Source organism: Grammomys surdaster, unplaced genomic scaffold (assembly GCF_004785775.1).
Source record: "Grammomys surdaster isolate TR1022 unplaced genomic scaffold, NIH_TR_1.0 382, whole genome shotgun sequence".
NCBI classification, from domain to species: domain Eukaryota; kingdom Metazoa; phylum Chordata; class Mammalia; order Rodentia; family Muridae; genus Grammomys; species Grammomys surdaster.
The window spans coordinates 401,547-427,152 of record NW_021604801.1 but is presented as its reverse complement, the minus strand read 5'-3'; the positions used below and the strand labels follow the sequence as shown (position 1 = coordinate 427,152).

Here is a 25,606-nt window from a genome sequence, read left to right as displayed (position 1 = left end):
TCAGTCAGCCCGGCCTCCATGCTGTACTCTCTAAAGGCCATTCCCTACTGGAAACATTGTCTCTCCTTGGTTCCCAACAGATGTGCCTTTTCTTGTTTATGTGGCCGCTCACAAGCCACATTTCCTAGCTTCTCCTCAGCTCACCATTTAACTGTTAATCCCCAGGAATACTTGTAGCTCTCTACTGCAACTCAGACACTCCCTACCTAAGCCAGCCTTTCCATAATCACAGCTTTAAGTGCCATGTGGTAACGGCTCTGAAATCTGTCTTCAACAGCAACACAGAGGAGTCTATAATTTCACTACATTCCAGAATTCTCTACCACATGTAAGTTTGCTAAGAGTGAGTCTGTACTTGGCAAGGAGACAGTTACTTCAGAGCTGAAGGAGACTGCCACAATTGCTGTAGGAAAAGGAAATAATTCGGAAATAAGAACTACAGCACAAAGGTCATAAGCAGGAGAGTCGATCAAAGCCTGATCTGATTTTCTTAAGTAGCCTGGACACATAATTAAATAAAACAGATCACCTGAGAAAAGCCAGGCTTACAGGATAACCAAAGGAAAAAGAAGGAAATGTAAAGGCTGAGGAAGCCAAGCCAATGCTACACAGTAGATATAGACTTTCCCCAAATTTTAAAGCCCATATGCCCTTATCAAGTTTAGCAGAGTATGCAAGGGAGGCCCTGAACTTTGCATGATAACAGTCTAAAACTCTCAATGGCAGCAGAGCTGGGACATCCCAACTGCTGGCTATCACGGCCTATGTCTGTTTTATTTATTTACTGACATGTGGTTATTTAGATTTATGAGCATGTTATGTACATGTGTGTGTGCATGTGCATATCTGAGTGTTTTAGCTGCAGATCTGTGCAACATGTGTATGCAGTATCTACAGACACAAGAAGGTAGCATCAGATGCCTGGGAACTAGAGTCACAGACAGCTGTGAACCACAACGTGGGTGCTGGTACCAAACCTGGGTCCTCTGCAAGAGCAACAAGTGTTCCTAATGACTGAACCAACCCTCTAGTCAAATATATGACTTTTTTTTTTGGAGACAGGGTATCACATAGCCTAGGCTAGCCTTGAGCTCCCTTATGCAGCTAAGAAGGACCTTGAACTCCTAAAGGCTACTCCTCTGCTTCATCTTCCCAAGTTCTCTCCTTCCCTTCTTTCCTCCTCTTTTTTTTTTTTTTTTTTTTTGGTTTTTCGAGACAGGGTTTCTCTGTGTAGTCCTAGCTGTCCTGGAACTCACTCTGTAGACCAGGCTGGCCTCGAACTCAGAAATCCGCCTGCCTCTGCCTCCCAAGTGCTCCCTCTCTCTCTCTCTCTCTCTCTCTCTCTCTCCCCCTCTCTGTGTGTGTGTGTGTGTGTCTGTGCTTACCTGTGTATCTGTTTGTGTTTATCTGTGTGTACCTGTCTATCTGTCTGTCTGTCCGTGTGTCTGTTTATCTGTATGTGTGTGCCCATGTATTTGTGGGTATATCTGTCTGTACGTCTGTGTGCGTATATATGTATGTGTGTCTCGATGTGTGTCTGTATGTCATCTGAGTCTGTGTATGCATCTGTATGTCTTCTGAGTCTCTCTGTGTATATATATGTATGTTTGTCTGTGTGTTACTGGTGATAGATCCCAGGGCCTCACATGTTAAGCACATGTTCTGCTGTTAAGCTACATTCTAAGACTTAAGACCTAAAGTCCCAATCTTAGAATGTGATGATGTGATACTGGGGCAGCCACAGACAGACCAATTAAATCAATCCTCAATTAGATGATCCTCTAAGCTGAGGCAAAGGTGACATCACAACTAAGAAGAGTCTTTCCAGTAAATAGTATCAGATCATCCCTCATACTGATACAAACAGAAAAAAAATCTAGATGAATCACAGACCTATATGTGAAAGGAAAAACAATACAGACTGTGGAACAAACAAGATAATAATCATCATGGCCTCAGAACGGCAAGATTTTCTTAAACACAGGAAACACAAATAACGAGTCACAATGGAAAAGGTTTAAAAACCTGAAGTATAATAGCTCCTGGGCATCAAATGAAAACATCAGTGCTGTAAAAAGATAGAGTGAGAGAAGAGAGGTGCTGTGGGTTGGGTGTGATAGAGACTCCCACAAATCACTTTAAAAAGAAGTTTTCCACAAGATATTCAAATGACCAAAACCTACTTTGAGGCATCCAATGTCATGAGACTTCAGAGAAATTACAGTTAAAATCAATATGCACCTTTCATTAAGTACAAAAGACCAAAGAGGGGCACAGAAATTCAACAATTAACAAGTGTACAAACAACCAGACCTCTGGTACACTTCTCCTAAAGAATATATTAAAACACCTGGACAGCCGTGGCAGTGTTCACTAAAGCTGAGTTACGCATGATCGCTTACCTATTCTAAAAAGTCTGAGAATATAGCTTGTGAATGAACACAAGACATGATAAAAATGTCCTCAGCTGTAAGCACACGAATGTCTATCAATAGGAGGATGAACAGATGAGACAGATAAGGAATTAGAGCCGAGGTGAGAGGGAAACTGTTACAAGACATGACAACCTCAGAACAGTGTACTAGAGAAAAAAGTCAGTGACACAGGTATATGTGCCATGCACATACATGAACATACACATACATACACATTCATACACAGAGTACACTGTCCTGTATGTAAGGTTAGGTAAGCAAACCAGTCCATGCAGATAGAAGCTGGAATCACAGTTATTCTAGGCCTCAGTTGGGTTGGTGAGGACAGGCTGTGCATTCCACCACACAGGCTGTTGGGTCAGGGAGGACAGGCTGTTCAGTCGGTAAGGTGCCTCCGTGTTGCATTCTTACAATTTGTTCACTGTGCTGTGCTCACACTGCAAGATGTTCACAGGATATTCCCAGCTACCCAACAGCAGAACTGAAGTGAACCCAACATTACTCTGAGACTATGAAAGGTCAAGAGACAAGGTCATGACAAGATCAAAGAACAAGTCTAGTGACAAAAGGGACCAGAAGAAAAAGTTTATGTTAGAGAATGTAACTTCCAACTTAGGACCTGAGAGGCAGTGATTTCAAAGCCTGGTAATGTTATTATTTCATGTGCTCAGTCACATGAAATAATTGTGAGAGTTCACAATGTCTCACAAGTTTCTATCTTTCCATTTTAAAAACACCTCAGGGCCATTTTTGCCCAATCTCCCTCAGGTTGATATAATGAACATTACAGAATATATACATATAAATATTCTAGAGAAAGAGCTTATTTACCCTGCTGCCTTTTTTGCTAATAATTTTCTTTAATAACTTCTGATAGTCTTTGTTGGTCTTCAGACACAGGACAAGGGGCTGATGTACATGTTTAACATGCCAAAGTGGACCTGGCCTCCAATTTTTCCCAGCATCCCTCAGTCCCTACCTGTTACAGGGCATGGCTAGAATACCCTGCCCTCTGCCCTGAACTTTCCAGCCAAGGGGCTGGAAGCTCTTTACTATATAATCCAAACATTTTGGTCTTCCCTATCTGCATTTTCTGTCTACTTGAGTACACATACTCTCTTTCTCTATCTCCTCTCTTCTGTCTCCCTCCCCATGGAGATTTCCCTGGCCTTTTGGGACCAGTGAACCCACCCAAGATTGGCTTCTCTTTACATACTTTAATTTGGCTTGAACTGGCTCATTTCACTGATGGAGAATCAGTCTTCACAATGATTTTATTACTTTTTTCTTTCTCTTATTTACCTCCTATCTCCCTAACCTGCCCATTTTCAAGTCCCATCTGTCTCTCAAGGGCAGAGGCTGTCGTATGGCACTATTTAATGCCAGCATCTACCATAGAGACCTAATACAGTAGGCACCAAATTATACTCAAGATGGTAACTATAGGGTAAAAAGTCCGAGCTCCCTTGTGGGTTTTGAAAATCCCACCAATCCCTGGGCTCACCTCAAGCTCAGGACTTGATATCTCACCAATCCTCACTCTGGAAAGCACTCCCCTAGAAAACTATACACACATACACACACACACACACACCCCTACGCACGTACGCACGCATGCACACACACACCAGAAACCCTATACAAAGCCTGCCTTCTGCTCAGTTCCCAGCTGCTTCTCACCAGAACAGAGGCAGCCACCATCCTGGGTTTTTCCCTTCCAATGAATCTCTTGAGTAAGGTCTGTTGTGTGGTATGACTTGGTATTCCTTGGCACCTGACAGCCAGGATACCTTTCCTTCAGAGCTGCATCATTGGCAGTGAGGAAACCTTCCCCTCAGAGCCATAACACTCACAATAACAGCATTACCTTCTTGGTGAGCTACATCAACAACAATATTTACTGTTCCTCAGGGACAAGAAAGTTGTTCCGGGATAGTTTGCTTTCATGATGAATGACAGTCTCATTCTTAGAAATATTTTTTTAATTTATTATCTTTAGATTATTAAAATGAAATAAAAAATTAGATTTATTTATTTTTATATGAGTATTGTGACCTCACGTATGTATGCACACCATGTGTGTGCCTGGTGTCTAAGGAGATTCAAAGAGGGCATCAGATTCCTTGGACCTGGAGCTAACAATGGCTGTGAGACACCATGTAGGTGCTGATAATTGAACCCAAGTTCTCTGCAGAGCAACAAGTGCTCTTGACCGCTAAGATGTCTCTCCAGCCTAATAGAGGCATTATTTTTATTGGTAATGTTTATATAAAGATATGCAAATAAGGCCATTAAGATCTTATTCTATACTAAGTAAGATAGTTTCAACAAAAATGCAATTATGTTAACCAAACTAGCTAAAATTAACTTCCTTCACTCTAAATAAAACATTTTTTGTTAGAAATTAATAATTATAAATACATTCATAATTAATAAATGAATTAATAACATTTCACTGCAAAAGATTCTTTCAGAGCACCAGGCTACCTATGTAAAAGCTTAAAATGCGGGTTAGAGAGATGGCTCAGAGGTTAAGAGCACTGACCACTCTTACAGAGGTCCTGAGTTCAATTCCCAGCAACCACAGGGTGGCTCACAACAATCTGTAATGAGACCTGGTGCCCTTCTCTTCTGGCCTGTAGGCATACATGCAGGCAGAACATTGTATACATAATAAAAATAAAAAAGAATACTGAAAATGTTTTAAGTCTTAACAGAGATCATGCAAAATACTTTTGAAGTCAAATATAATCAAAGTAATTATAACATCAAACTGATTTTTTTAAAAAAAGAAAAAGTCAGGTAGCTAGCTCAGTGGTAGGGTGTTTGCCCAGATTACACAAGACCCTGGGTTCTATCCACAGCCCCACAAAAAAAAATAAACTAGAAAGGTAGTTGAACATGAACCTGAAGAACAAACCACTAAGCAGCACTCCCACATGGCCTCTGCTTCAGTTCCCGCCCAGGCTTCCCTCTGTGATAGAAAGTGTAAGCTGAAATAAACCTGTCCCCCCAAGTGGCTTTGAGTTATGGTGTTTATCAAAGCAATTGAAACCCAACCAGGACACCTGCCTTTCAGTCCCATGGCTGGACAGAGCAGCATAAGCCAGCCTCCCTGGGCACTCACTGGAAGATGGGAAGAGGCACCGTGGCCCCACAGCAGTGCCCAGGGTAAGGAGGTGAAATGATTTATGTGAAACAGTTATGAATTACAGAGAGTTAAATACGGTAGTGTCCCCATCCACACCAGTGGACCCGACATCATTTTTCTTGACACAAGCAACTGGATTTTTTTATACTGTACCAGATCTTGCTAATTTTTTTTTTTTTTTAAGTATCCACTTAACAGCCAGAATTCCAAAACCAACTGGCACTTGCTTGGAGGAGACAATGGTAAGCCATCAGAGATCTGCCTACCTTCTGTAAAAAGTTTCATTACCTAAATGGTATGTCTTAACGATCCAAAAAAGCATCTCAAAGAATTGTTTAAAAAACGAAGAAAACCCAGAAGGTATGGAGAGTGGATGGAATCCTGAGGGAATGTGGACTGTTCACATGAGCATGGCAAGGACCCCATGCTGCAGACCATGTACCTTCCTTCCACAAGTCCTTGTGGATGTTGACAGTCCATGCAGAAAATGTCCTCTCAGCTTCCTCCTCCTGGATATTTACAGCCTGAGACTGCTCCCCTGCAGAGACCCCAACCAGGATCAGCTACACCTGCCTCCTTTTCAGCTGTATACAATAAACCTGCCTCTTCAATCCAGGTGCATAAAATAAAGATGCTGAGTTTGCAGATGTTGTGGGTGCATCTCCATCAGGACACACTTCACACCTAATCCCAGCTTTTCCGTTTGTGCATTTGTTGTTTCTAAATTCACCATCACCCCAGTTAGGTCAAACCCTAATGCTGTACACGGTTGTTGGGAAAAGGTATGTCATGGGTAGATTACCTCCCCACAAATGTTGGCTGAAGAAACCCTTGAGACCCCCAAAAGCCACAACGGCCAGTGCTTTTGGTGGTCCTAGAGTGAAGACTATTGCAGGAGATACTGGGAAGGGACTCCAGCCAGCCTGAGCATGGCAAGCCCAACTCTGACAGACAGGTCTTGCCCTTCCCTCATTCTCTCTCCCTGGCTAAAAACAGTTACATTCCATTTCTAAGCCAGCCACCAAGGTCTATCCCCTTGGCCACTTCCCCCTCCTGAGGCAGACTACCAAGGTCCAGCTATCAAAGTGTTGAAGTTCAGCAATCAAAAGCCCCCAATTAAATTAAACACCTGACCCTAACATGGAATTTCCCCTTTTCCCTTTACAAACTACCCTTTGCCTATAGGTCATGTCTGTGTCCTCTCTATCCAGTGGAGGTCCTTTGTCCTCCTCTGGGAGAAGAACCTCTTCCCCCTCTCCCTTCTCCTTCATGCTCTATCTCCTGGCTTTGTCTCTTATTCCCTGCCCTTCATCCTTCTAGAGCAAAATAAACCTCCTCTGTGCTGAGAACTTGGCCGTGGAGTGTCCTGAACAGATATTGGTCCCTATACTCTGGCTTCAGTACATGGAGAGATCAAGCAGGGCCATGCTAGGGACTCTTTTTAGCCATCTGGCATTTGTAGTACCAGAAGGTGCTACCCAGGCTGCTGACAACTGTCACTAACAGGCCTGCTAGCTATAAACTGTGTGCTGCACTATCAATAGTAGTTGAAAGATGTGCCCACTGGTACATTAATGGTACAGCTGCTACAGATACAACCAAGTGCTTTGTGAGTGAGTTTAAAGGCCATTCCACAGAAGGAAAATTGTGTTTTGTATTGTTAGCCACGGTGAAACCCTTTACCTGAGGAAATCACAAAGGCCAGGGCAGGCTACTGCGATTACTTTGTGAAATGAGTATGACATGCCTGATAACTGTCTTCAAAACATTTGTGTCTAACTTCTATTGCGGACAGCCTTGGTTATGGAGGAAGGTGATTTGCTATGGGATGTGGTTACTCACAGAGACTCATAACAACCAAACTGCTGAAATTCAGTGTTGTTGTGGTGTACACTCTTAGGATACAGTCATGTACATATCAGCCCTTTCACAGGTCACATAATGTAGTGAAAGAGACAGCAGAAAGCTTGTAGGAGCCACAGGATAGGGAACACTGGAGAATAACTTTCACCTCAGGAGATATCACAACTGCAGCACTGGCATCACAAGCAGAGAGAACCTTGGCTCTGCAAGTTATAGAGCAGGAATAGAGAGAGGGTCACCACTGACTCACTTATAGAAGAGTTTATAGGTGGGGCTTACATTTTCAGAGGATTAGAGTCCATGGTCATAATGGAAGGCAGGACAGCAGCTTTTGAAACCTCAAAGCTCACACCCAGTGACACACCTACTCCAACAAGGCCACACCTTCTAATTCTTCCCAAATAGTTTCACCAACTAAGGACCAAATATGGACTATGGGGGCCATTCTCATTCAAAGCAGCACACCTGGGACTCCGCCTGCACAGGCCTCCTGCCTCACTGGTACATGGAGTTTGGAAAGGTCCCAGAGTCGGTAAGAGGAAGAAAAGCAGATGTGATGGCTATTCTTCACTGTCAACTTGACCACATCTAGAACTAACTAAAACCCAAGCAGCTGGGTACACCTGTGAGGGACTTCTTTTTCTTTTTCTTTTTTTTTTTTTTTTAAGACTTATTTATTTATTTTATGCATGTGAGTACACTGTTGCTGTCCTCAGACACACCAGAAGAGGGCATTGGATCCCATTACAGATGGTTGTAAGCCACCATGTGGTTGCTGGGAATTGAACTCAGGTCCTCTGGAAGAGCAGTCAGTGCTCTTAACTGCTGAGCCATCTCTCCAGCCTGATTTTTTTTTTTTCTTAATTAAATCATTTGAAGTGAGAAGACCCATTTTTGATCCAGATCTTTTGAGGAGGGTTGATCCAACTTTTGTCTGGGCCACATCCTCTTGGTGGCAGCCTATATAAAAGACATGGAAGGAGGCTTACTTTGCCTGCCTACTCTCATACTCTTGATGGCAAGTCCATCCCGTCACTGGCATTGGCATATACTGAAGACCAGGTAAGACAGCCAGCCTGATGAACTAAACACCTACTGAATTCTTGAACTTTAAGTTGGTAGTCAGTCACTGTTGACCAACAAGGACACAGCCATTCTAATATATCTAAATAATTCTCTAGATACTTAATTTTAATATTAATATAGATGTCATATATATGTGTGTGTGTGTGCGTGTGTGTGTGTGTGTGTGTACATACACACTGGTTCTCTAGAGAACTCTGACTAATAGACCAACTTTCATGATGGATGAAAGCTGGGATGGGAATTTTCAGTGACTATATTTGAGTCACGTATTCTCTTAAAAGTAAGCCAAATAAACTTACTGGTTCACCAAGCTGGACTTGCATAGAATCTCTTCTCGGTCTATCACCGGTGCCTTATCTCAGGTGAACTCACATTTGCTCATGGACCCCACCACCACCCAGAAGGTAACAGAACAACTGGGCAAAAGAGCAAAAGACGGACAAGACATAGCTTCTATCCTTAAGAGATTCAGAATCTAGATTGCTGCCGACCACCAGAGCTTTCTGCCATGATGAAAGTATGTCTCTGCTGACCTCTATAGTAGCCACACATGGCTACTGAGCCCCTGAAATAGGGCTTGTAAACTGAGAAACTGAAGTATTAGTTCACTATTTTTTTTGTTGTTGTTGTTGTTGTTGTTCGAGACAGGGTTTCTCTGTGAAGCCCTGGCTGTCCTGGAACTCACTCTGTAGACCAGGCTGGCCTCAAACTCAAAAATCCACCTGCCTCTGCCTCCCAAGTACTGGGATTAAAAGCGTGCGCCATCACCGCCCGGCTAGTTCACTACTTTTAATATAAGTTTTAAGTGACACATGTAGCTAGTGGCTACCATACTGGACAGTATACATGCAAATACACACACTGTAACTAACAGAAAATGTATGAAAACTCAATGCCACAAATTGATAGTGACCAGTAACATTGACTTACCTCATTAAGAATGCTTTCCAGAGTTGGAGGGGTATCCACCTGAGGAATATCAAACTCCTTGTCATCAATCTAAATAAAGAAATTCAAGTTCACATGAGGTTTTTCTCTTACAACTGTGAAATATTTTAAATGACTAAGAACTGCTGTAAAAGGGCAAACTTACCACTAACTGGATCATAGGTTCAACTCAGCAATCCCTGTCCACACGCTCAGTGACACACAAGGCCAGGAACACCCTGACTCTGACAGCCCTAGACCTTTCTAGAAGTTTGCAGGATTTTTGTACCTCCCGTCTTAGGATGACAAAACACCACATCTCATGCCAGACCCTCCTTTCCTAACTTTAGACTTGAGACCTAACTGATATGCCAAGGCATGGTGAAGAATGACTAAGCTTTAAAAAGTTGTCATTAAACACTCTCATAGTCACAAAAACCACTGCTATTCAATCAAAGCAAGCAAGCGAGGTGTAAGGTAGGAATTCTAATCCTCCCATCATCTGAGCGGCCTACAGCAGACACTCCGCGCAGCTGCACACCACTGTCTTCATCTATAAAGTAGATTACCAGTATAAACTCAAAGGACACCAGAGTGCTCTAGAAATGGTAACAGGCTGCACAAATCAGATGATAGGACCTTGTAAAACCACACGGACTCCAGCTAGCCAGGCATGCGAATTGACAGGCTCAGAGTATGCGGGTCTTAAAGCACACGACCCCAAGTTGGTTAAAAATCACCCACTTCATGGAAGTTAAACTTTTACCAGATCATTTCTGAACTCCAGCTCCTTATCCAGATCTATGCAAGAGAGTTTTGGAAGGGAAGCTTCTAAATTAAAAGACTTCTTCAACTCTTCTTCCACAGTCCAGGCACACGGGTTCTGTTCCAAATTCTCCTGGTCTGGTTCATTTTCCATATTTGCTTTCAATAACTGAGTTCAACCAATCCGAGCAATTGTTTCTTGCTTTTGGCCTTGGATTGCAGAGATCCGAATGATGATCTCTTTGACAGGGAGGCAGCTGTTACATCGTCTTCTCAGCTGGACATTTCAGAGACATCCTTGATGAGATTCCACTTGGTCATCTGCAGGCCAAGAGAAAGGGAGAGGAGGGGAGGATGTGGGCAGAGGGTTCCTACAAGAATACAGAGGGGAAAATTTAGCTCAGACTTGGAGAGGTATAGGCCTGCAACCTCCACCGAAGTCAAGAGACAAGTAAAGCTGACATGAAACATGGTGGGTCTGAGACAGCATCCAAGCGGATTAATATACCTGCCAAAACTTCCAGTTAATCCCAAGCTTCTAGTCCTTCTCTTCTGGGACCTCAGGGCTGCTCTCCAGCTCCACCTGCAGGAAGCACAAAGACTGGCTTGGTTGTCATCGGCTCTGAACCAGCTGAGTAGATATGCCCTGGACAGATACTTAAGTTATTTAACAGCACAGTAGCAAACCCATGAGCTGATGTACAAGATGGAGTCAACAGTGACCCCAGGATAAAATAATTACACAAAGCCAGTCATGACAAAACATGGCTATCTTTAGGAAAGAATAAAATACTCAAGAAATCTAGAAATGTATACATTTTTTCTGTGTATTTCACAGCTGAAAACAAGACCTTGCATTATACATAAAAAAGATAAACTGATAAGCCTGAAAAATGTTCATTTCTGCAGGGCGGTGGTGGCGCACGCCTTTAATCCCAGCACTTGGGAGGCAGAGGCAGGCGTATTTCTGAGTTCGAGGCCAGCCTGGTCTACAGAGTGAGTTCCAGGACAGCCAGGGCTATAACAGAGAAACCCTGTCTCAAAAAACAAACAAACAAAAAATGTTCATTTCTAGAAAATTAAAACTATATTTTTTTAAAGATTTATTTATTTATTATATATGAATACACTGTAGCTGTCTTCAGACACACCAGAAGAGGGCATCAGATCTCATTACAGATGGTTGTGAGTCACCATGTGGTTGCTGGGATTTGAACTCAGGACCTCTGGAAGTGCAGTCAGTGCTCTTAACCACTGAGCCATCTCTCCAGCCCTAAAACTATATTTTTTAAAAGCACTAAACGTTTAATGTTAGCTGGGCAGTGGTCATGCACACCTTAATCCCAGCACTTCAGAGGCAGAGTCAGGCAAATCTCTGAGTTCAAGGCTAACTTGGACTACAGAGTAAGTTCCAGGACACCCAGGGCTACAATGAGAAACCCTGTCTTGGAAAAACAAAAACAACAAAAAAAAGTTTAGCCTTTAAATTATATTTTAGATGTCTTTAAATTATGTTTCAGTTAGACTACAAGTGGCCAAATTTTTCAATCTGCTTCCTTTTATTTGTAAACATAAAAAGAAAAAAAATCCATAGTAATAACAACAAAGCAAAACATCATTTTGTTCTCTAAGGTATTTACTACAGTATGAAGTCCTTCCTACATCCAGTAGATAAACTGTTGAATGACTTTTTCTTCTTCAGATTTTCATTCAATCATGAGTTACGTGTGCGTGTTGTACAGACACTATGCCTGTGTGCATGGGCAGTGGTCAGGAGAGTGACTATGAATACTGCGTGAGTTATGTGCATGTGTGTACAGAGACTGTGCTGTGTGCATGGGCAGTGGTCAGGAGAGTACATCAAGTACCCTCCTCTACTACCCCCATCTATTCCTTTGAAGTCTCTCCCTCAACCCCACGCTTTTGTCTCCCAGATAGGCTGAAAGCCAGCAAACCCCTGTGATCCTCCTGTCTCCACTACCCTGAGAGGAAGCATAACTGCTCTGTTCCAGACGCATGCAGTATTCCTGGCTCATTATGTGGGTGCCGAAATCTGAACTCCATTCTTTATGATTTCACAGGAAACACTCAACTGCAGAGCTACCTCTCCAGCCCTAAGAAAACTCAACTTTTAAAAATTAACTTAAATAGACTGAAGATACCATCTGCCAGATTATTTGCCTAGTGTGCCCAAGATCTTCTCTTCCATTCCTAACACATACACACACACACACTCCCCACAAACAATAAAATACAACACGGGTAAGCTTAGTTATTTTAAAGCAACAGGCCAAATTTACTGGCAATTTTATCACTTTAGTGCCTATGCTTAGGGCAACAGTTCTTAACCTTCATGATGCTGCGATCCTTGAATACAGTTCCTCATGTTGCAGTGACCCCAACCATAAAATTATTTTTGTTGCTACTTCATAACTACAACTTTGTTACTGTTATAAATCATAATATAAATCTGCTTTCTGGTGGTTGTAGGCGACTCTGAAAGAGTTGTTCAACTCCCAAAGGGGTCACGAACCACAAGCTGAGAATCACTGGACTAGGGTATTAAAAAATAAATAGCTAATAAGTGTTAAGACATGTGAAGTTGTGGAAACTGACTTTCACAAGCTAAAATTGACTTTTCTATCACAGCTGGAATATTTCCACACATAGACTAATTTCTTTTTTTTTAAGATTTATTTATTTATTATATATGAACACACTGTAGCTGTCTTCAGACACACCAGAAGAGGGCATCAGATCTCATTACAGATGGTTGTGAGCCACCATGTGGTTGCTGGGAATTGAACTCAGGACCTCTGGAAGAGCAATCAATGCTCTTAACCTCTGAGCCATCTCTCCAGCCCGACTAGTTTCTTTCAAACAAACTCTAATGTTCTATCTTTGAAACACATACTATCCAAGCATTCCTAAAAACACAGCTGAGGGCATTCTCCCTGGCAACATCTGAAAGCAACATATCAGGTACTCAACGCACTGTTCCTTACCAATGAACCAGGCAGCAGCATTGATGTTCACACCTTCTTTCAAAGACTCCTGACAAGTAACTTCTTTATAGTCTTTCACTATCTGTACCACTGAGCAAAATAACCACAATACTCAAACCATTCCTCGAAATATAAGCTTTATTCTGAAGCTTTTTTTTTTAAAGAATTCCATACATGAATACTGTATTTACATAATTTTCCCTTTCCCATCTCTAAATCCTCCCATTGTCCCTTACACCCACTCGGGGATTTCTGCCCTCTTCTGTTTTCTTATCACACACACACACACACACACACACACACACACACATGTATACATACATGAACATGTGCATGCACGTGCACTCAACCCACTCTAAGTCAGTCAGTGTTGCTTATATGTACATGTGTTTAGGACTGACCACTTAGGATCTGACAACCTATCCAGGGCTCATGCCTGGAGAAAACTGCCTATAGTCCTTTATCTAGGGGTGGGTGGGGCCTTGTGGACTTTCCTCTATCCCCACTGGCATGTCCACTGGTGTGGTCATTATTCAGGTCTTGTTTAGATAGCCATATTGTTAGTATTTCAAAAGTATAGCATCCCTATCACATTACAAAGCACAATCTCACATCAGGCATCCTGATCATCTAGAACTTACAAGCCTCTTTTAAAAAGATGTATTTATTTGTATTTTATGTACATGTTTTGCCTAAAATGTTTGTGTACCATGTACTTGCAGTACCCTCAAAGGCCAGAAGAGGGCGTTTGGACTCACAGAACTGGAGTTGCAGACAGTTTTAACTGTCTTATGTCTGTGCTGAGAACAGAACCCAGGTTTTCTGCAAGGGCACCAAATACTCCAGCCACAGGTTCTTACCATCTTTATGCTCTCTTTTCTGATGTTCCCTGAGCTTAGGTTTAGGGTCTGTGTTATGTCTCAGATATACCAATTGGAGTTGGCTACTTCTGCAGCTTTAAATAGTGGGAAAGACCACACAGAAGAAGGCAAGAGAGAAAATAAGATAAACAGGCAGAGACAGAGACAGGTGGGTAGCTTGGTGGCTGAACCACCTCAGCTGTAAGCGCAGGTCCACACAAGCAGGATGACCTGAGTTCATGTCCCAGAACGACAGTGGAATGAAATAGGAGACTCCCACAGTTGTTCTCTGATCCCCACACAGGTGCTGTAGCACATAATAATAAATGAATGTAATTTATTCTGTTTAATTTATTCATACTGTGAAATGAGAAGAGACAGAATCATCTGTAAGCTCTCGGGCCAGCTAGACTGGAGAGCTCAGCAGCAGGAACGAGAGACACCCTGCTCAGCAAGACGGACAGCAAGGCCAGCTCCTTAAAGGTGTCTGCACTTTTGTCGAAGAACTTACCACTCCGGATCACTCACCTTCCCTCTTTCCCTCCCTTCCCTCCCTCCTCCCTTCTATCTCTTTCACCTTCTCCCTCTCCTTCTTTCTTCACACAAAATAAGTAAATAATAAATATTTTTTAAGAAGTATTTTTTTTTAAATCAAGGTAGAGAGAACCTGAGGAGGAAGAACTGAGTTGTCCTCTGGCTACTACACACACACACACACACACACACACCACACATGTGCACACACGTGCGTGCACACACACACACACCAGGTTTCAATGTAAACTTTACCAGTTCCTGTGACTGTGAGTGATCCCGTTGCTCTAAGCCCCTCTTATTTCTACAGCTGTAAGTGGAGCAGTGTGAGCATCTGTGTTTTCGTACTGCCTTCCCAGAACAGCACCTCTCCATTCTGTTAAGAGCTTCTTCTACTGGTGCTTCCTGTGGTGGCTGCCAAGCACAAAGGGGCTTGGGAGAGAGGAGGTCTCAGTAGCCCTCTTTTACACAGAAGACAGTATACAACAGTGTCAGCTACACACTTGTCACTGGCAACCTACCTCTAAGGGCAGAACTTATCTTCTAGGTCTATACTCGATAGCACAAATTAAAGCAATCTTTACAAAGTTATCTGTTAAGAGAAAGAGAACCCAGTTCTAGTTTTCCAAGTCAGCTCTGCCCACAGCTTCTGGCAGTTTGGCTACTTAGACCAAGGGACTCCCACTTCACACCTACCTAACTCTCCCTCTTTTTCTCCCCCTCCCCCTCCCTCCTATCCCAATCTCCCTTCTCTCTTGGTGCTTCTGGGACTCTTAGGAGCTCTGACTGAAGAACACAATTCCTCTCTTCTGGGGATACCATGGTAATAAAATCTTTACTGACTATAAAGCACTAAGAATGATGCCTGGACACAGTAATTTTCAAGAAATAATGCATATTATCATGTATGAGTTCCTCAAGAGTTCCAAAATCTTCAAAATTAAATCAAGATTAGTAGTTTTGTAAACATCACGCATACCTTCTACATTAGTCAGGGTTCTCTAGAGTCAGAGAACTTAGGGGTAGTCTCTATGTAGTAAGGGAATTTGTTATGATGACTTACAGTCTGTAGTCCAACTCCCCAACAATGGTCAGCTATAAATGGGAAGTCCAAGAATCTAGTAGTTGTTCAGTCCCACAAGGCTGGTCTCCCATAGAAATAGGTTCCAACAGATGTGTTGGCAAGTAAATGCAAGCAGGTGAAAAAGAGCGAATCTTCCTTCTTCCAATGTCCTTATGTAGGTCTCCAGCAGAAGGTGTGGCCCAGATTAAAGGTGTATACCACCACTCCTGGATCTGCTGCTCGGTTTGTCCCAGGCTGACCTTGAACTCAGGGATCTCCTTGCCTTAGTCTCCTAGGATTAAAGGAGTGTACTACTACCTTGCCTGGGCCTAAGCTTTTCATGGCCACTATGCCTCAAGACCTCCATGCCACAATCCACGTCAGAAACTTGTGTCTCCCACCCTCGAGATCTGGATCATAGGTGAGCCCTTCAATTCTGGATTGTAGTTCATTCCAGATATAGTCAAGTTGACAACCAGGAATAGCCAGTACACCTTCTGACAAAGGAGCCAACTGTTCATGAGGTGAGTAAGACCCTAGCAAAGTTATCAGCTAGCCACCTGGAGACCTTAAGTTGTTACACTGGGGATTCTCACACTAACCTCTTCTGCCATCACCCTGGACTCTGTCTCTCTCCAACACTACTCTTTATTTCTGGTGATAAATCCAACTGTTTCCTAGTCTTCGCTTCCTTTGTCACTTCCTCTTGTTACACTGTGTATGTGTGTGCATGTTTTAGCAAATATTCTCACTGAAATTACTACCTCTGATAAAAAAAAAAGTTACCTTGTTGACTTTTTAAAGGTCATTAGAGCAACTTCTGTTAATTTTCAGAAATGAATATAGAGGCTGGGGGAACGGCTCAGTCAGTAAGGTGCTAACCATGAAGCATGAGGACCTGAGTCTGGATCCCCAGCGCCCATGTGGAAAGCTGAGTACAACAGCATATACCTGTGATCCCAACCTGGAGGGGGTGGGTGAGAGCAGGGACACAGACAGGAGGATCCCCTAAGGCTTGCTGGACAGGGTTCTAACTGAGCTCTGGGTTAAAGAGAGAAAATCTGTCTCAAAAAACAAAGTGGGGAGTGACTACGGAAGAGACAGGGCACACATGGTGGGTACACCTGAACATACTCATGGGAGGAAGCACAATGGTGAATGATGATGCCTATTACAACTACAGGAATTTAAATACATAGTTTCCATGGCAACGGGGACTTTGCTGCTGTAACTAAGGACCCTGAATGAGATGGGGCCTTAGTCTGGATTATCCAGGTACCCTAGTAATCAAGTGGGTGTTTAAATGTGGAAGATGGAGACAGGAGACAGAAGAATCAAAGAAAGCAGACTGACAAAAGAGACAAGGCCAGAGAGAAGCTACGTGCCAGACGCTAAGGCAGGAGGAAAGGTGTCTGGAACTAGAGAAAGCAGACAGCCCCTGGCAGCTGCAAAGACAACAAAACAGACTTTCTCCTAGAAACTAGAGCCCAAGGCCTCTCCTGACACCTCAATCTTAGTAAGACAAGCTAGGACTTTGAACTATAGAACTCAAAAAACAAGGCTATGTTGTTTAAGTCAAGGAAACGCATGTGGCTAACAAATTTCAATTAGTTTTTTATTTTTTCTGGCCAAATAAATCCCAGTGTTCAAATAGCAAAGTCAGTGAGCTGACTTTCATACACTGAGTAAGCAGTTCATTTTAGTATGTAAATGTTGTAGATTTGGTCTAATGCTTATATTATGTTATTTGGGTTCCCAAAATTGCATGAGAATCTGCATGTAAGACCCTGAGGGTACCTTGCCCCCAGTTGGTTTCCACTGATAAATAAAGTTGCCAGTGGCCAATAGCTGAGCAGGGAAACAGAGACGGAACTTTAGGATTCACAGGCAAGGAGGCTGAAAAAGGAAGGAGGATTTAGAACAGCCATGCCAGGAAAGAAGAAAGACCAGGCCTGAGAAGTGTAGGACACAGAGGCTGTCGACATGTATAAAAGTCTGGGATCATGGTCCAGGAGGGCTGCAGGCCTGGTTCTGGGGTGGCCAAGATGGAGTATAGATCTTCGTTAAGTAATAATTCAGGAGTATCGGAGGGGAAAGTGTGCTAGCCGAGCGGAGGTTTGGAGCCATTGAGCTGATTTAGGCGTATCAAAATATAAGGGTGTGTGTGTGTGTGTATCAGAACAATGAGGCCGGGGAGGGAGCAAGGAACATTCAGCACCACCAGGGGCAATTTGAATAGAGATTAATCGCCTACTGCTACTTGTAAACCAAAGATAAAATGCTTAACTCTCCACAACTGATCAGATCCTGCTTCATGCCTCTTGCTAGCACAAAAGCTGTGAATGAACTACCTTACTACTTCTTCTCAAGGAGGAATCGTACATGACCAGTGTTGTAACAGTTCTTAAGAGGATGTCTCCCCTACAAGAGCACTTACCCACAACATCTGACGGTGTGTCTAATGGAGAACCACCCACGCCTTAGGCTCTCCTAGAAAGAAATCAGATTAATCTAATAGCAAACTTGTACCAGAAGCATGGGTGCCACATGTGCTGCTAGACTGATAAATTACAGGCTTAAGAGCCCAACATCTTGGGCTGGAGAGATGGCTCAGTGGTTAAGAGCACTGGTGGCTCTTCCAGAGGTCCTGAGTTCAATTCCAAGCAACCACATGGTGGCTCACAACCATCTGCAATGGGACCTGATGTTTTTTTCTGGTGTATCTGAAGACAGCTACAGTGTACTCATATACATAAATAGTTCTTTAAAAAGGAGAGAGTCCAACATCTCAATAATTCTCAAGGTAATTTCCTCTTAAAGTTACTCCTAAGAATTAACATCCCGGGACCATTTTTAAAGAGAGGAAAATGTATCATATAAACAGCAATGACAAACAGCATTATAACAGTTGTCCACTAAAGGCTCTGGAGTGTAGCCTACACCGGACCAGGTTCTGACTGAAGTTAATATCCACATCCATCCGAGTCCCAGGAGTCCACAGTGAGCCAATGCTCTCTTCCCTCAAAGAGTCCTTATAGGATGCTCAGGGACACCTTGTTTAAGGAATGTTTTCCTAAGCACTGTTTGATACTTCCACTCTTTTATTAGTTAACTTACCACAGTAAAAACTAAGTGTTTAAATTCACCATATTGTATTAAATACATGAAATCCTGGTAAGGAAACAATGTTAACTTAGCCTTGCTTCTGCCCATCTTGTTTGTTTGTTTGTTTTGAGATAAGGTAGTCCTGGCTGTCCTAAAACTCACTCTGTACACCAGGCTGACCTTGAACTCACAGAGCTCCACCTGCCTCTGCCTCCTGATGCTGGAATTAAAGATGTGTGCCACCAGCACCCAGCTGTGTCTCCCATCTTAATCCAAGTATTTTTCCCCTGCTTCTTTGTTTTGTAATCTTGAGAGGAAAAAGAACACAATCTAGTTAATTTCTACTCATTTTCTATTAACTTTCTGCTCACAGTCCTTCAGGAGTAGCTTCCCCATTGGACATGGTGGGATACGCAGGCAGAAGGATTGCTGTAAGTTCCAGACTGGCCAGTATGATGAAAATGACTTCCACTCCTCTCCTCCACTAACAAGCTCAGACTGGCTTCAAACTTTTTAGGAGCCCAGCCTGGCCTTGAACTCATGATCCTCCAAGCCTAGCTAGGATTATAGGCAGGCTCAGAGATACCCTGTGCTTAACACTGTTTTTCTTAACACTTGGTACTTTCCTTCTTTTGATTCACTAGTTAATTTACCAAATGACAATCGATGTCTTTTCTCTCCAACTATGCAAGAAAAGGGGAGCCATTCTTCTAACTCCCTGGGCTTAGTGACTTGCATGCTACATAGCTGATCAATAAGTATTTGCTGATTAACAAGAACTGGAAGACAGGAATAACACCTATCTGTGTTACCTGTGACTGCCACATTACAAAGCTATCATCTGACTCAGAGTATACACAGTAAGCCATATATGACTGAGTTCTATTTCCACAGACTCAGATGGTCCCCTGCCCAACAGCTACACTCCGAAGTTCCCTGAGTTCTGCTCTTAAAGGCCATTCCCAGTACACTCTCTCTGGTCACAGTTCAAGATGTGAGCCCTCAGCTATTCCAGAGGCCACAGATGCCTGTCTGCTGCCACCCTTTCCTGCCGTAACGGTTATGGACTCTTATCCCTCTGAAACTGCAAGCCCAAATACACCCTTCTTTCCCCCCAAGCTGCTTTTGGTCCTGGTGCTTTTTCAGAGCAACAGAACATAACTAAGACATCACTGTATGCCAAATAGCTTCCCACCTGAATCCAGGAGACTTTATTATTTTTTTTTTAATCTAAGAATGTTCTGTCAGCTCTTGTATAACACAACACAAACTACATGATCTCTTGAGGTTTTCTGGTTTTCCACATTTATTCAGCCTACTGATGAAAATAACAGGAATATATCATGTATCTCTGTAATCTAAAGGAAACCAATTATCTACAGAAGAGAAAGAAGAAAAGGTACGAGTCCCATAGCTGGGGTATTCTATTCTACCAGGTTTCCTGTAAGTGAAGAAGAGGAAATGGACTCCTGCTGTCGTTTTGGTCAGTCCTGGTTCATTCATGTCCTGTGTAAAGGCAAACTGACCTCATCTGTGATAACAACAAATAGATAGATAGCATGCTGCTCCAATGTGGGACAAAAATCTGCCTGCACTGGGAGGCTTTTTTTTTTTTTTTTTTTGGTTTTGGTTTTTTAAGGTTTCTCTGTATCTATGGAACTCATTCTGTAGACCAGGCTGGCCTGGAACTCACAGAAATCTGCCTGCCTCTGCCTCTGCTTCCCAAGTGCTGGGATTAAAAGCAAGTAGCACCACCATCTGGCCTACACTGGGAGTCTTCTTGGAATGCCTCAAAGGCACTGTTTGGGAAGCTTCCAACCACATGACTTTGGTGGTGCACCAGCCATGTGCCCATGAGTCTAGCCAAAAAAGTATGCATGCCGGGCAGTGGTGGCGCATACCTTTAATCCCAGCACTTGGGAGGCAGAGGCAGGTGGATTTCTGAGTTCGAGGCCAGCTTGGTCTACAGAGTGAATGCCAGGACAGCCAGAACTACACAGAGAAACCCTGTCTCAAAAAACCAAAAAACCAAAAAAAAAAAAAGTATGCATAGAATATTTGTCTCCAATCTGGATTGAATCAAGGTCCTTCCCTGAACTTGTAAATACTGAAGGCAAGTGTTTTCTCAACTCTAGGGTACACACTGAGTAACAGAACAAAATAAGATGCAATCAGAGAAACAGAGGTGGAACCAAGATGCCGGAGGTTCTTTGTAAGAGACGGAAAGGTACCCAGAATCATTTATTTATGTAATGATACTTGATCCCTTCCTAGGTTTGTAAACTAATAAATCTCCTTTGATTTAAGTGCATTTGAACTGATTTCCTGACACTTGTAACAGAAAAAGGCCTAACTTTAAAACACATTGCCAATGTAAGTCTAAGACAGAAGTCATTAACAGTGGGAAGTCCAAGAGAAATCTATAGTTGCTGACTCAAACACACAATGTACTTAGGAGGCCATCTGTATACAGTGAAGGGAACCCAAATAGTAACTCATGAATGACCTCATGAATATACTGGGAACAGGAGGTCAAGAAAGGATGTCATCTAATATCTATGAAACCTAATAAACAAAAATTTACCATATCTCATTTAAGTCCAAAGGTCACACTGGCTGGTTGGTGGTAGTATACACCTTTAATCCTAGCACTCATGAGGCAAAAGGAGGTGGATCTCTGGGAGTTCAAGGACAACCTGGTGTACTGGACAGCCAAAGTTACACAAAGAAACTTTGTCTTGAGAAAAAGAAAAAAGGCCTCACTGAATTAGGAAGACAGCTTATCAGTACAATGTCAGCCCTGCAAGTATGAGAATCTGAGTCTAGTGGTTTGATGGTATCTATAATAAGTCCCCAGAACACGCAGAAAAAGCCAGGCCAGTTGTGGCCCACTTTTGTAATGCCAGCACTGGGGAGGTGGAGACAAGCAAGTCCCTGAGCCCCAGCATAGCTGGCACAGCAGGCTCCAAGGTAGTAAGAGACCTTGTCTTAAAAGCAAGGTGAGAGGCCTCTGAGATGGCTCGGGGCAAAGCACGTCTCTGCAGCCATGGCAACCTGGGTCGAGTCCCATGAAAAGACAGAAAGGAGAGGACTTCACAAAGGTGTGCTCTGATCACCACATATGCGCCTTGAGAGATGCACATGCACACACATAATAATTAAATTTAATTTTTTGTTAATAAAAAAAAACAAGGTTAAGTCTGGGGTGATGACTTACTAAAGTGTTTGAGGCACAAATATGAGAACCTGAGCTTGATACCCTAAAACCTGCACTAAAAAGCTGAGCATGGTGGCATGAGCCAATAAAGGCAGAACGGAGGGAGATGGAGACATGGTCCCTAAGGCTTACTAGCTCATACATCTAGCTGAATCAGCAGGCTACGCATTGAGCAACAGGTCCTGTCTCCAAATAGAGGGGCAGGAAAGATGGTTCAGCGATTAAAAAGATATACTGCTCTTACACTGGACCAGAGTTTGGTTCCCAGCACCAATAAGGGGTAGCTCACAACAGCTTGTAACTCCAGCTCCAGGGCTGTGTGTGCATATAAAGGCCTTACTTCTGACCCAATGGCTAAAATGTTTATGGACTAGTGGAATAACACTAAGAGTCACAAAAAAAAAATTCTGGAAGACAGAAAGTACTCACCGACTGCCAACAGTCCAATTACAAAAGAAACATATAAAGAAAAAAATCAGCACCTTATTCTGTTAGAGGTCTGTAAAGAATTTTCTCACATAACTCAGTCACTTCAAGCATACAAAGCTCAACAGTTCAAACAAAACTGCTCCATTTATCTTTCTTGTGTACTCTACAGACCAGGTCAGCTAGTGCTTGAGAAGTCAATACTTTTCTGCTTAAATGTCAACATGAGCAAAATCATGACTTAAACACATGTGGGTTCCCCCATCCTCAATCTGTATTGGAAGCACTTCAAACCCAGAAGTGTAACATAAACCCACACACAACGACGTGCAATTTTCTCCCAAACAGAGACACCTGGAATAGAGTTAGCGGCACTAGCCAACATCTGTGCTTACGTTACTTGGGCTTTTCTTTTTTTGGGGGTGGGGGAGCGGGGGTCCAGTAGAGTGGGCAGTACAGTCACTAGCATTCTGGCAAACAGAGCCCCGCCTACTCAGCGAAAGCTCCGGCAGCTACTCCGGATAACCCAATACAATCCTTTCTTTGAAACATGTCCACTTAGTACACCCAAACCCTGGCTTGCCGCGTGCCTCTGGCCCCGAGTGCTACACCTGGACAAGCCAAGGCACACGGGTACCCCCAACTTCCACCTTGCGGCCCTCGGATTGGGGCACATCTGACAGGAGGCGAGAAGGAACCGGCAGCACAGGCTGCACGTCAGTCCAACGGAGTGAGAGCCTCCACTCGTGCGGCGTGGGAGGGACAGCACCCACCTCCCGGCCGCAGTCCGGGCGTGGGCGCGCCTGTCCTGTAGCCTCGCAGGCGGGCGGACCCGGGTGGAAGCCGCTAACCTAGTCCGAAGTCAGACTCCAGAGCCGGCCCGCGGTGGCCGCAGGGTCTGCGGGAGCGACAGAGGCGCAGCTCCGTCTGCGCACCCCTGCGGCGCCGGCCCGCATCCGCCGCCCCGCCCCACCCAACCCGTTCGGAATACGCGTTACCTTAGCCTGTGTCCGCCTTGACGGGACCCCGGCCCACGTGACCCCGCGGAAGTCAGTCCACGCACGCGCAGTCTCTGCAGCTCGCGGGCGCGCTTCCGCTCTCTTTCGCTCGGCGCTGGGCGGTGCGAGCCTCTGCGCCACGCCCTCCTTAAAGGGACGCTTACGGTCGCCTGGGCGTCTGAGCCGGAGCAGTCTAGTAGATAGAGGTCCTGAGATAAGAAGGAACGTCCCTTTCCGTCAGTTCACCTGACCTTCCAGAAATTCACCCCAAAGCCAGGTGTCATAAATCGTACCTGCCATCCTAGCGCACAGAAGCTTAAGGCAGAAGGATCATAGTGAGTTCAAACTAGCCTAAGATACAGAGACAGACCTGTCTCAGATTCGTAAATGGATAAATGGGTGGATGGATACACAGTGTAGGGGTGGGCGTACATATGGATGGAATTCGTTTCGCTGGATTTAGTGGTATTCACTAATTCATTTTCTTTTGAAAGGCGAACACAGAACTGTTGGGTTTGGTGAGTAGTTGCTGGGGGAAGGGGAAGCATTGTTTTTGCAAATAAGCATGGATACTGAAAACTATTTTCCAAATTATCATTTTTAGTAGTCATCTTTACATCAAAAATAATAGGATGGGTCACATTATTAAATAAAGAAAGCATCTTTGTTTCCTAAGAAAGAAAGATGCTAGTGGAAAAAGCTAAAACTTTCAGGACAGTTTGGTGTTTACAGTTGCCACTATAGGTATCATTAACCCAAGGAGGCAAATAATATACTTGCTGGGCCTGTCTGTAGTGAAGAAATTAGGAGGAAGAGTGTCAGAAGACACTTCGGGAGGAGTTATAGAAAACACTCAGTAACAGCCAACATCAGTTGAGTATCAACCAGGCTCACAATACCTCTGGCCTGGGACAGATCCAGAAGTGAGAAAGACAAAGACCTGTCCTGTAGGTACTTTGAGGCTAAAAACTTGGTGTACAAACACCATGTCAGTTAAACCCAGCTGATTATGGTGATATAAAAAAATTATAGAGCTGTCATTTGTAGGGTCACGGATGAAGGAAAATAATCAATGCTTTAGCTTAAAAGAGGGGAAGGGGACTTCTGTAGGCTGGAGCCAGAGAGACTGCCTACTGAGGGCCCAGTGGGATTAGTTACAAGCCAAGGTGAGTTTAGGGACCAGTTGTTGGCCTGATGTGGCCAGGGTACAGTAGATGGCTTTCAAACATCTTTTTTTTTTTTTTAAAGATTTATTTTCTGGTGTTTTGTTTTTGTTTGTTTGTTTGTTTGTTTTGGTTTTTCGAGACAGGGTTTCTCTGAGTAGCCCTGGCTGTTCTGGAACTCACTCTGTAGACCAGGCTGGCCTCGAACTCTCGAACTCAGAAATCTGCCTGCCTCTGCCTCCCAAGTGCTGGGATTAAAGGCATGCACCACCACCGCCCGGCTCAAACATCTTTAATCACCCACAGAAACACATTTCAGGCATGACTCTGTGTGTGTGTGTGTGTGTGTGTGTGTGTGTGTGTGTGTGAGAGAGAGAGAGAGAGAGAGAGAGAGAGAGCGCTGTCTAAAGCAGGGTAGACATAACGGTGACACCAGAGCCCTGAGTGACAGAACTGTTAACGTTCTAGGAAGAGTGAGATTCAGCAGACTCATGGGGAATGGGGCCATAGGACGTAAAACATGGGAAGATTGTTAACTGACATTTTCAAAATAGTTTACAGTTGTCACACACTTATTCTAAATAACTTCAGAAAGCAAACAGGAATCTTCTGGATGGGTGTTGTAGATTTCAACTCAAGATACCTCAGAAACCCCTTCAACGTGACAGCCTCTCGTATACTCTTGTTCACAACACGGAACCATTCACATGCTTGCCTGCCCAGCGCTACTTAACTAAAAATAAAAATAGTGAATGCTTATTATAGAAAGCTTGGAAAATTCAGAAAATGTTTTAAAATAAAAACTATCCATATCTTTCTTTTTGCCTACTCTCATTAAATCTCTCTCTCTCTCTCTCCCTCCCTCCCTCCCTCCTTCCCTCTCTCTCTCTCTCTCTCTCTTGAATAATTATGTTGTATCATTTTTGGTTTGGTTTGGAGGAGAGATAACAGTAAAAACTTTACTTTTTACTTTTTTATTTTGGTCTTTGACAGTTTCATACATGTATA

General features: G+C 43.5%; 1 protein-coding gene across 7 annotated transcripts in view; it reads right to left on the bottom strand.

Annotated features, from left to right (window-relative positions):
- Vps8 (VPS8 subunit of CORVET complex) overlaps positions 1–23,474 on the bottom strand; it is a 223,185-nt gene extending 199,711 nt beyond the window's left edge. For 2 of the 7 annotated variants that reach the window (XM_028781265.1, XM_028781271.1), the window contains exons 1-5: positions 18,127–18,166; positions 15,148–15,218; positions 10,736–10,810; positions 10,229–10,548; positions 9,466–9,534 (exon numbers count right to left, since the gene is read on the bottom strand). In XM_028781265.1, coding sequence (XP_028637098.1) covers positions 9,466–9,534; positions 10,229–10,381 — 222 coding nt within the window. In that variant the 5' untranslated portion in view covers positions 10,382–10,548; positions 10,736–10,810; positions 15,148–15,218; positions 18,127–18,166. Of the gene's footprint in view, positions 1–9,465; positions 9,535–10,228; positions 10,599–10,735; positions 10,811–15,147; positions 15,219–18,126; positions 18,167–23,210; positions 23,230–23,435 lie in introns of those variants that run through there. The other 5 variants (XM_028781266.1, XM_028781269.1, XM_028781270.1 and 2 more) reach the window with 5 other exon arrangements.
- Between the last annotated feature and the right edge of the window lie 2,132 nt (positions 23,475–25,606).